Consider the following 12489-nt stretch of genomic DNA (forward strand, 5'->3'; position numbering starts at 1 on the left):
AAGGTCCAAGATGACAGGCTGAACTTGAGTTTCACCCACATTACATCAGTAGTTAGTAACATGAGAATCAAACACAAAGGCAGATGTGTTACCAGGTTGAAACACTTTAAAAACTTTCAATTTGTGTAAGTTTGCATATTTATGATTATTAAAATGACGAAAGATCATTTTAGGAGTTCCAGAACCTGAACACAGGAAAGCAGGTAAAACTATGACATATTTAACATTCAGACATCTAACAGAAGAAGGGATTGACCCCAGTTTCAACACACAACTCTTAATGGGGGCAAATGTAACAGAACCTACAACAAAAAAGCTTAATGAACTATTTTTGCATTACATAAACACTTTCCTGTTTAGTTAATTAGTAAGGAGACTTTGCTATGATACTGGACTGGTAAAAGGTTAAAACAAATGCATGGATTTCTTCAACAAGTCGTTGATGATGCAAATTAAAGTCCTACACTCATTGTAAACCGTCTAAAGTTGGCATTAGGACAAAGACAAAGATCTAAAGGGTCAAATGTCCTCAGTCATTTGACAGTTTAATTGTAACCATTTCCTTTTAGAAACTGCTACCCACAGCTTTCATTATGTCAAATTACAGTACCACGGTCACATCTCTGATATGTGAAATTACTGTTTTCTCCTGTTCCCTTTAAGGTCAGTTAAGTTGGTAAGTAATGCAAGATTATTTTTGCTTGGTCGGAACGAAATATCTAAAGTAAGAGCTCAGTTCAAGTTGTTCTTTTTGTTTGTTCAATAAATATGAAGCATTTACTCATCTATGGCTGGCGTCGGTCTCTAGGATGCCTTTTAATGTTACAGTTAAAAGTCATTTTGTGGGAGGAAATGAAGGCAAATGAGTCATATTTAAATTTCAAAAGGTATTAAATAATCTGTGGGGCCATCAGAACCTTGGCAGAGCTGCTCTCAGCAGCAGGCTGCAGCACGGTGTGGTGCCTGAGGTGTAGTGACATGATGTGAGCTGACAGGTGGCACCATGGGTAATAGGGCTAAAACTCCCATTGTGCGACCTGCTGAGACCTGTTCCTACCATTTCGGACAACACACTTTTTATTTGATTAAAGGCTGCGGCAAAGGCAAGTAATTTGAAGTTTGGGGTGAACTAAAGCTGCATCCATTTTTCAAAGCTTTAAACAGTCCTAGAATTTAAAACTGCATTCACCTTGTTGTTGACTACGAGCAGCTTGGGTTGTCCAATGTAGCATACTAAAAGTCTGTGCCGTCTCGGACCTGCTCTCCTATGCAAATTAGTAGTGCTGTAAAGGCCACGTTGTTCTGAAAATAATCTGGTATCAAATCAAATTTTAGTCATGACGTGCTTTTCATGCAACAAGTGCAACTCAAAGTGAGGTACAATATTAAAAACAACCACCCTCCTCCACAGATTAGCATCCAAGATCCCTTCTATATCTCCCTCCTCCCACCATCATTCAAATCCCATGCAAACACACACACACACACACACACACACACACACACACACACACACACACACACACTCAAAAGCTGAAGTGAAAGGAGTACAGATACAATAGGCAGCAAAGAAGATGGAAACGCCATCAAAAGGAGCCAACTGTACCAGGAGTTGCAGGGTTGGCAGAGGCAGCCCGAGCACCACCACATGGCACCAAGAGGAGGCACGAGACGCACCCAGGCAGCCACAGCCAACCGTATTACACGTCATAAGGCTGGACACACACCCTTAAAGTTGCATGTCCTAACCTACTTCAACGTCAGCAACATGTTGCAGTAATGCTAACGGTAGAGCGGCACATGTCTGCACTACTGCTAACATTCTTGTTTGACAGGAGGAAAACACTCATGTTCCAGACTGTACGAAGAACAGCCTCTTTTCTCATCTCTATTCTTTCTTCCGGCTCTCGGAGGGTGCAGACGCTTTTTTCCTCCTCTCCTCCATATCTTATCCTCAAGGCCCTTTGTCTGTCTCTGTGTGCTGGGTGCACGGCTGCTTCTGCACTTTTTCTGGAAACTGGAAACTGAAATCACTAAAATGGACTTCGTCAGTTGGTCACTCAACACGATTGATAATTTTTTTTCTAAGATGAGAACGGGAGAAGGGGCTCCCGGAGGCCCCTCCGGGACAGACCCAGTTGGACACATCATGGACTCCTGGAAACAGTGGAACTTGATTTGTTTATCTCCGCTGTCTGTGGAGGACTCTGAAGACGTGTGGATATTCGTGGTGTTGGTGTCAGGTTTCCTGCTCATTGGCCTTGGAGGATTCCTGGCTTACCGGAAAATCAACGAGCTGTCGAGGAATATTGGCCTGCTCCCGGAGCTCAGAGATGGTTTGCACCGTGCTGTGAATTCAGACTCACGTAATTGTCGTAAGCTTGGAACTTTGGCCGAGATTCCTTCATTGGCACAAAAGATAGATGGCATCTAGGATAGAGTGGACGAATCAGCACGGATTGGGATAGATTAATGTCCATTATTGGGATTTTGAGAGGTTGAGGACCAACAAACTGTAAGACAGAGAGGAAATTATCTCTGTCTGGCCCCAAAACAATTTCTAATCGGAATCTGGTGCCCTTGAGCCTGCAAGGCTCCAACGAAAACTCCCCCTCAGAAGATATGTGGAATGTGTCATCGCTATGGCAACTCAACTCTGTCTCCTATCCCAGCCTGGGCGGGACTGCGGGAAGGCCGCCGAATCGTTCCAGGGTCACTGCAACCCTCCAACCCTCAATGCTCCCCCCCCTGTTCAGACTGAGGTGACATGCGCTGCTTGTAGTGGCTGCAGGAACCGAAGTGTGGATAGTCCCAAACAGGGGCGGATTTAGGACCGAAGAAGATCCGGGGCTTAACACACACACACACACGCGCACACACACGTGACACGCACTAGTCAACATTATATATATATTTGTCTTGTACCACATAATTTTTAATCTATTAAGTATTTTCAGGACAGAGTATTGTTCCTGTTAGTGTTTAGTGTGAGATGATAGTAAATATTCCCTTTCTTTCTCCAACAACTTTACCTGATAAGCTAACTTTAGGCAAACCAGCAGCACAACAAATATTTTCAAATAAGACTCACAAACCTGAGTCAACACCAGTCTCATCAAAGTTGGGGTTCTGTCGTTGTACTTTTGGTCCTTATGTCCATCTTCACTCATGCGTTTCAGGCAGAGTGTAGAAGAAGCCGGCTGCTGAAGGGCTTCTTCAGTGGTGGAGGCTCAGGCAGGCTGTCTGTTGGACTTTGGTACTGCATGTTACTTCCGCGATTTAGATCCGGGGCTTTTCATAAAACATCCGGGGCTTCAGCCCATGTAGCCGGGCCTAACGCCGCCCCGGTCCCAAACCCACCACCCCACCTAGTGGACACTTATGTTGTGTGATGTCTGAAGTCTGTTGCATATCTGTCTGAGGTTTTTTTTTTTTTTTTTTTTGCAGAGCAAAGCTGCCCTCCCGGTGGAGGGTAACTCTGAAGTGCCTTTTTTCCCCTCCACCTGAATCAATCCTCAAGTAACCCTCTGATCTCTATTAAGGTAGCGCGACTCAGGGTTGCGAATGACCACAGTCACCAGTTCTTGTCATGTGTCTATGTATGTATGTCTGATCTCTGAATTGTGTGTACTGAAACTCTAATTTCCCTCTGGGATTAATAAAGTATCTTTGAATTTGAATTGAATTCGAATTTGAGTTGAATTTGAATATCCAAATTGTTATGAATGCCAATTAAACCTACAACTTGAGGTCCTTGCCCTCTTACTCGGCCATCCAAATCAACCCCTTCCCCCCTCCAGGCTAGGCTTCTGGGCCATTGTGAGCCTCAATAAAATACAGCTATAGAGGCTAAAAGAACAGTTCACAATTATGAAATAAATTTTTTCTTGATCACCTTTAATGAAGCAGTTCTGTTTTTACAAAAGAGTGAGGTGAGCATTATTATTCTTCAACGATTTATTTCTTTTCCATCAAAAGAAATGCACAGATCAGCATAGCTAACAAATACAAATCGCCATACAATAGCAAGTTTTTTGTTCATGTTTGAGAGGTGAATTCTGCTTGTCATTTATGCATCTTGAACATTTGAAGTTATGCTGCACTCTGCAACAAACTACAACTAATCACTGCTGTTATTCTACCTTCAAATGAAAAATAATTCAGTCACAAACTACATTTTGTACCTGGTCTGTTACGGGTTACTGTACTTACATACAATAAAGAAAAAAAACTAGAGTTTTGCATAGCTTCATTGTAATGAAGATACAGCACTGTAAGGCACTTCATAAAGAGTTTAGGCATTTTATTTATTTATTTTTTTACCTCTTTGCCACTTCATTCTAAGAATTTGACCTAAATATGCAACATCACATATGAATACAACTTTCCTTAATTTTTTTTATTTATTTATTTTATTTTATTTTATTTTTTTGCAAACTCACTAGATCTGTTAAACTTTGCTGCTTTTCTTTTGGCATTAAGTCTCAGGTTCAACATTCATACATTGTGCATAATATCGACTGACACATTGTCGCATAACCCCACACACCCGCTATTTCTCAAAACACTAGATATAAATAATAAAAAATAAATAAATTGTGCAATAACTTGGGGTTATGTGGAGTAAAAGGCTATACACATCGATCACATGTCCCGAATCTAAAACTGAATAAATGAGTCTGAGAGAGTTTCCGTTGCTTTTCCCTCTCTGATGCTTTTATAATAAAAAAAAATAGTTCTTGTGTTTGTCCTTCTCCAGAGCAATGCTGGGCCGACGGTGTGTGTTCTATCTGTAGATAAAATATTTCTGGAGCCCGTTTCACGCGGACAGGTAGCGGCGAGGAGGATGTGTCTGCATTATCCAAGCTGATCTTCATACTGCTTACGGAAGCAATCTCCAGCCGGGAAGAAATCCCAGCAGCGCTCCTGATACATCTTCCAGACGTATGACTCCTGCAAAGAGAGGTGGTACTTTGTTAAAAAAAAAACACTAATACATTCTCTCCCTCCTGATAATAACTTTTTGTTTTCATTGACTTTTGATGTGCTAATACTAGTTTATCCGTTTAATTATCCACTAGGATAAATACAATAAAGTTTATCTTTCACCAAATACAATATTTACTAAGACATCACAATATAACTATAGACACATTACTTATCTTTGTGTATGTGTGTGTGTGTGTGTGTGTTTGTGTGTGTGTGTGTGTGTGTGCTCTGTCTTCTCGATCCCCAGTGAGCCGTGGAGGATGGCTGCTTATACTGAGCCAGGATTCTCTGGAGGTTTCTTCCTGTTAAAAGGGAGTTTTCCTCTCCACTGTCGCTGCATGCTTGCTTAGTATGAGGATTGCTGTATAGTCACTGACACTAGTCAGTGACTTGATGCAATTTGCTGGGTTCCTTATATAGGAAACATTATTTCTGATTGGCTTAATGAACTGTGAATTGGAATGTTTATTATGTGAAGTGCCTTGAGACGACTCTTGTCGTGATTTGGCGCTATATAAATAAACTTGAATTGAATTGAATTGAATATTTACATTTCCATCAGTCACATTGCTGCTGTGCATCAGATCATTTTGTCAACTTGCAAACAGAAAAACTTCCCATATGTCTAAAGCTCCCTAACAGTAGATTCTTCTTCCTGTTTTTGTCACAATATAAATATTCATTACTAGTAAAAAATTAGATGCTGTACTTTAGTTTATCCTTCTTGTCTGATAAAAGCAGACAGTTTTTACTGAGGGATGGGCTAAAGTGATAGAAGCCTTAAAGTTGGGGTATGTTTAAAAATTTGAAATAACTTTAAAAATGCTTAAATTTGATTATCTGTTATATCAAATATGTAATCTCTCATAATTTAGACCCTCCATTTACAGGAAAATGAATCATTTATGGGAGCCTACAGTGTTGACCAATAGAATTGCGTATCCACAAAAGAGAGCTGTCAATCAACGAGAATGTTCCTAGCATGCACAGCGGGATGATGCCGGAGGAAGCTGGAAATAAAGTTTGCTATGGAGCAATCGTTACAAACAAAGCTACCAATAAGTCGACTGCTTTCTGCGTCTCAAAAGAAATTTAAACAGTTGACAAGTCCTTCTACAAAAAAGAAGGTTCAAGTCCTTAAGTCACACTTCAGCATCGCCTTCCCTCCATACTACACTCAAAAGTACACGACTCTCAGAGGCCATTTCTCTCTTCTCTGCATGCCTTTGTGCTGTTTTCCTTTTCTCCTTTGAGTTTAATTAATCAGTTACTCTTTTAGTGCAAACTTGTGATATTTTTCAGCCTTTTTTGTTTTCATTTGTATCATTTTAGTGGGTTTTAATTGGTTTTCTCCTTAATTTCCTGGCATAGTGCTTTTACTTGTTCTCTTAAATTGCTCTTTTTAACATGTAATTTTATGCTTCGCCTTTTATGTGTTTTAGCTAATTCCTCAGTTCCTTTGCTATGTGTCTGTTGTGTTGTTTTAGCCTTTGGCTGTTTTACTGAACAGTTCTTTGGTCAGCTGCCTTGCTATTCCTAAACTGTGCTTTATAAATAAATAGGTATTGTATGTTTAGAATTTACATTGGCGGTGCTTTTGAAAGATGGAGGGAGCTTTGGGATTTACAAGGGCTCAAAACGGATTGAGAGTTGGCAAAATTTGTTTTATACAAGTGGAAGAAGAAGGCTGGAGCACTCGAGTTAAATCAAAAATATTTCATCGGTGCAAAACAAACGAACAAATGATGAAGCTATGTCAAAATGTTAGCTCATTTTTTGCACCGATGAAACATTTTTACTTTGACCCGAGTGCTCCAGCCTTCTTCTTTCACTTCACAGTCGTTGGTCCTAGCTGTTGAGCACCGGTCCTCAACTGGATGAAGCGCAGTGTGCCTATTAATTTATTTTGTGAAAATAGTAGTAATTGCCATACTTATTTACTGTGTTTTATTTATTGTAACCAAAATGTTACATAAATAAAATAAATAAAAAGTGCTAACCACTGTTTTATGGGCTCGACACACGGGAGGCGACATCGCCTCTCCTCCATTCATTTTCAATGAGACGTGCACGGCAAAGCGATAATCGAGGGTCTCCCTCCTACCAAGCGAAACGCGAAAAACGTGAGTGTGAAATTTTGCGCTCATGCACGTGTCATGCACAGGTGACCCAGCGACGCGATCCCAGAAAGTTGAAACATTTTCAACTTTTCATCGCTGTCGCTCGGACGAGGACCAATCAGTGGAGGTTTCATTCACTGACCAATGAGCGGACAGGATGCTCCGTACACCTCCGAGCAAACATGGAGGAGAAGTTGATTATTATTATGTTTTATATAGTAAAATCACAAGTAAGATTTCACATAACTCTAACAGCACCTTGTGAAACATCATATCTACCACTTTTTTTTAAACTCTGAACTGCTTAAATAACTTTAATGTCCTCCAACCTGACACAGCCAAACAAAATAACGGAAGTTTCGATTTCGCCATGGAACAGAACGTGTAGATGGCTTTGCCACTGGCCGCTGCCGCGGATCGCCCCCTGTGTGTCAGGTAATAAAAGCGAAAGCGACAAATTTCTCTGATTGCGGTCGTTTGTCGCCTCCCATGTGTCGAGCCCATTATGCTCCGTGAACCTTAGGCTAATATGGCGCAAGCCTGAATGCTAACTCGACCTGCATTGACTGAATGACAACAAAACAGTTTCCTTGTAAACATGTCTGGGATTTTTTAAAACAGAATGTCACTCAAGGGAGAATTTCACCCAATTGAAAGATCAGGTAAAGTTAAAGTTTGAATCTGTGTCCAAGTGTAGCCCAAAATAAATAACTAATAAACAGTTACAAAAATGTTCTTTCAAACCTTTTTAGGATTTTAAGTTTAGGCTTTCTGATTTTGGAAGAATCAAGCTCTGAAGCCAAGTAGCAAAACACAGATTTGTCAAAGAATTTTGTTAAAGTGGAAATTAATGTGTGATCTGCAAGACATATTCAGGGAAAAGGAGTATAAACGGATGCTTTACCTGGCCAGTGTGCTCCGTTTCATCCTTATTGATGAGGTACATAAGGAAAAATCTGTCAAAAAAATAAGTCAAAAACAGATTCATTACATCAAATGCATGTGCTGTAATTCCAGCTCTAACACAGAACAGAGGAATGCAAACGCTGTGTTGGATTCCTACATCACATGCCATGTCACTTTCTTTCTAGAAGGTTTCACAAACTTTGACATGAGTCTAAACAAAGCAACACGAGTCCGTCTCCATCACAGAGTCGCCTGTTGTTTCCTAAATCAGGAGTAAATGGCAACGAGCTGCTGCGTCTCTGTGGGTGGCACAGCACGCTAAACCATGATGAATAGTGCATGAGGCCACGCTAGCACAAAACCTATTTTACTATTAAGTTGATAGCAATAAATAGTAATGAGGCAACATAATGAGGTCGTCTCACATCCACCGACCAGCTGACTGCCAGAGTAAATGAAGTGAAACTTTCTGGTATTACAGAATCACAGGATGCACACTGGATGAAGGATATCTGCAGAATGAAGTGATCTGGATCACTGCAGCTATTAATCACTCATGTGCGTAATCTGTCAATCAACAGTTAGCAGAAAAGAGGAACTGCACATGTAATTACATTTTGTATTTATACTTACAGGTAGTTGGCCAAATTGTGCTCTTGCAAGGTGTGAGTCTCAAATCCATGTGGCGTGGTGTCAAAGTAGTCATTACCAATGCCACAAATAAAACATTTGGTCTGCGGAAAGAAAATAGGAACATGATTAAAGGACACTTTGGAGTTTTATTGTTAAGCTACAGAAATCAACAAAAGAGATTGGACGTTGCACTAAATGACACCTGAGTGAAGTTGGCCCCCCCACCTTCTTCAAATCCAACAAAAGTGGTTAAACACCACTTTGTTTAACCTGATTAGCACCTCTCAGCCTGTTGGCTGCTGTGTTACACATTTATGTAGATTTGAGGCTTTTTGATGTCGGAAAATAACCTTGAATATTTTATGGGAGGTTATCTAGACTCATTCAAATGTATGTAGCTGAATAAACATTTATGTTTCCATGCTAAGATAACTGTTAAACTGTTTTGTGCCGGGCTGTCAAAACCTTCAGGAAGGACTATTTTTAAATAGCTTTGAAAAGCTCCCTATCTCTCTAGTCTATGGATATCTTGGAACAGCTCTGAAGATGTATAGGAAAATTCCATTTCAAAAACTGTTTAAACCAATCTGACCCAGTGTGGAAAAGTTATTGCCCCCCCCCCCCCCTAAACCTAATTATACCCTTGGTGGCAGTTGTAATGAGAAGATCACATTGCTGTGGAGGAACTTTGTCTCACTTTTTTACAGGATTGTTTAAAATTAGCCACAATGGGTTTTCCAGCATAATCTGCATGTTAAAGGTCAAAGGTCAGAGAAGAACTCGTGGTTCCAGATCCTGAAGTAGCAAAAGCAGCTCCAGACTTTCACACCAGTAAGTTTGACTGCTGATGGTCTTTGAGATGCAGTTAGTTTACTCCAGGTGTAACTGGATGCAAACCTTTAAAGGTGCATTATGTAAGAATGAAGCAAGAATGACATTAAGTTGTCAAATTTGGTTACTGCAGTCAATTTATTTAAACTAAAAGTTACCATCATTCATTTCATGGCTGTTATGGATCAGGGCCAGAAGATTGTAGATGGCAACAAAGACGAGTCATAGACAATAAGTTCAGAAGTATAAATACATTGTTATATCTGGTGTTAGCACTCTCAGGTGTTTGACGGTTGGAAGATTTTATTACACGTAATTCACCGTTAGCAATGTTAGGTCAACATAAGCCACTTGACTGCTACCCCAGATGTTATAGTAAAACTAATGGATGCCATGGCTTATTAAGGGTACAAGAAATAACTTCTGGGTCACTCCTGTTTACTGTCTTCAGTTCTTCAACTAACTGAAGAGATTTTTGCCATTCAATTCAAATAAAAAATGCCAGCACTGCAGCGCTAGCTTGACGTACACTTGGCAACTTCACGGGCTCACTAATTGTCAACAGTGACCACATCCCTTTTTTGTGTTTGTGCCATTAACACAATTTGGACCATCCAGTTGTCGCTCTCGCCAAATTGCTGCACTTCTGCACTTCCCTGGGTCCTCTATGCATTACGCACTTGTGTAGTTTGCAACAGAACACCACTGGTGTGAGAGGTTTGTGGCTCAATAATGTAATGCTGTAAAGCGCTTTGGAGTCCTTACTCTGAAAGGCGCTACACAAGTGCAGGTCATTATCATTATCATTATCAATAATATCAGAGGAGAAACATCCGGTTGCTACCACTTCAACTTTAGTCCCAAAAAGAAAAACACCATTCAAAGTCACGGACAACAAAAGACGTTTGGACCTAGAAAACAGAGACTGTGCGCATTGTTTCATCTGGCAGTGTGACTTTATGGTTCCGGTGGACGCAGATCAAAGAAGGTACCCAAAGGTGTTTGCATTCAAAAACTAGCTTGTTCGCAGATTTGCTATAAAAGCTTTAATGAGAGCAAAATATTTGTTCACCTCCATGTCCTCTTTGACTTGTTCCTGCTGGTCTCTCAGCTCTCCAAAGGCATCAATGATCAAACCTGTAAACACAAAATAACAAATGTAAGTTTATCAAATATAATTTGTTTTAAAAGTAAAACGGATCTCCCCTATCTAGCCACACTCCTGAACAGACATTCCCCATCACGCGCTCTGCGCTCCTCTGACCAAGGCCTGCTCGCTGTCCCTCGTTCGAGGTGTCGTACTCGCGGGGACCGGGCTTTCTCAGTCCTAGCACCGTCACTCTGGAACCAGTTGCCACCCTCAGTTAGGCTGTCCCCATCTCTGCCAGTCTTTAAGAGTCGCCTAAAAACACACCTCCTCCGCTTGGCGTTTCCAGAACATGTTTGATTTGGACCCTCTTTTATGTTGAATTTATTTCACAGTTTTCATTGGTTCACTCAATCCATTGTCCAGAATGTTTCACCTATTTTGTCATTTGTATTTTGTAATTTGAATTGCTTTTATTTTTGATTTTTCATACCTTCAACTGAACTATGTTCAGAGCTTTGGGCTTCCTGACAGGGTTGCGGAAGGCGCTTTATAAATAAAGCTTTGATTGATTGATTTGATTAAAAGCTGTTTAAATATTTACCTGGGAGTATAACATAAGTGTTGGGGACCAAAAGCTATTTTATGTTAATTCAGGCAAAGATGATTTCCTGATTAAAAATGTTGCGGGGTTTTTGTTGAGAAAACAATATATATAATGGTAAGAAGCTCAAATTCACCCTGAATGATAGCCAGGAGGATGACAATGACAAAGAAGAAGAAAGTGATGTCAAAAAGGATGCGGTAGAGCTCGTATGGATCACCAGCAGGGTCTTCGATTTCATCCCCAATGCCGCCTCCTGCTCTCACTCCAACATACATGTGAAACAGATAACACTGTAAAAATAAACAAACAGTGAGATTTAGTTAAGAGACAATCTAATCGTTGAATGTACTCAAGTGGAACGTCTGTTTACCGTCATCATGTCATCACACTTCATGTCCGGTTCATCATCATCAACGCTCTTATTGTAGAACTTCCTGAAGAAGTTGAAGGCCACCACCGTGTAGAGGTAAACGACGACTGCCAACAGTCCGACAGTCAACACCAGCTGCACAGGCACAAAATGAACAACCTTCCCATTCTGCACTAAGGAATTTACCTGGTTTGTTTAGGAACACAATCAGCACAGCAGGGGGAGAGCTGCTGGTCTCCACTTGTTCTCGACAATAAATGTTAGTCCCTCAGAAGGAGCACAGGGATGTGTGGCTAAGAACTTTGGAAGTTGGTTCAGAAATGTATAAAAGTCATTTTTTTAAAATCCCACCCTAGAAATGTAGTCATCAGAATAAACTCAGAACATTAAATCTAGATGCTGCTGAGACAGTGGTCTTCTCAGCTTAACTAGCAACTACAGCGGAAGTGTCAGTAAGCTGCATTCAGCTTTTTCTTCAGTCCACTCAGTCAGCGAGGGATCAGTGATGCCTCACGTCATTTTGGATTATTTCCAACCCCAAAGAATAAGGTGAAATTAATGTTTGATTTATGCCTCTAGTCATTTTAGAGTTGCTGACTAGATTTTTAATGAGGATATTTCAGCCATTTGAGTGCAAAAGTCAAAAGTGTGGCTGGGTGCACTTTAGGTTCCACTCAATTTACAGTCAACCATCCATCCTTCATAACACTTCATTTAACATTCATTTCTAAATAAGTCCAGAGTGAGGCATGCAGATTAGACCAGATGGGAAAACATGAGATGTGAAAAAAGCAAATGAATTTTTAACAAAAAAATTGCACATCTTGTGGAGCATATATTATAGGAGACCTATAACAATTTTTTTATGCATATAGTCTTATGGTCGATGGTTAGATGGGTTATTTTAAAGTGTGGAGAGTGTCTAGAGGCAGTAGAGACCCACATG

General features: G+C 40.4%; 1 protein-coding gene across 7 annotated transcripts in view; it reads right to left on the reverse strand.

The window, feature by feature from the left end:
* Positions 1-3876: 3876 nt before the first annotated feature.
* Positions 3877-12489, reverse strand: part of LOC107392446 (ryanodine receptor 3) — a 129941-nt gene continuing 121328 nt past the window's right edge. For all 7 annotated transcript variants that reach the window (XM_070546664.1, XM_070546666.1, XM_070546663.1 and 4 more), the window contains 6 exons: positions 11544-11678; positions 11307-11463; positions 10552-10616; positions 8649-8749; positions 8014-8065; positions 3877-4953 (listed from right to left, as the gene is read on the reverse strand). In XM_070546664.1, coding sequence (XP_070402765.1) covers positions 4858-4953; positions 8014-8065; positions 8649-8749; positions 10552-10616; positions 11307-11463; positions 11544-11678 — 606 coding nt within the window. In that variant the 3' untranslated portion in view covers positions 3877-4857. The remainder of the gene's footprint in view (positions 4954-8013; positions 8066-8648; positions 8750-10551; positions 10617-11306; positions 11464-11543; positions 11679-12489) is intronic.

Source organism: Nothobranchius furzeri, chromosome 18 (genome assembly GCF_043380555.1).
Source record: "Nothobranchius furzeri strain GRZ-AD chromosome 18, NfurGRZ-RIMD1, whole genome shotgun sequence".
NCBI classification, from domain to species: Eukaryota; Metazoa; Chordata; class Actinopteri; order Cyprinodontiformes; family Nothobranchiidae; genus Nothobranchius; species Nothobranchius furzeri.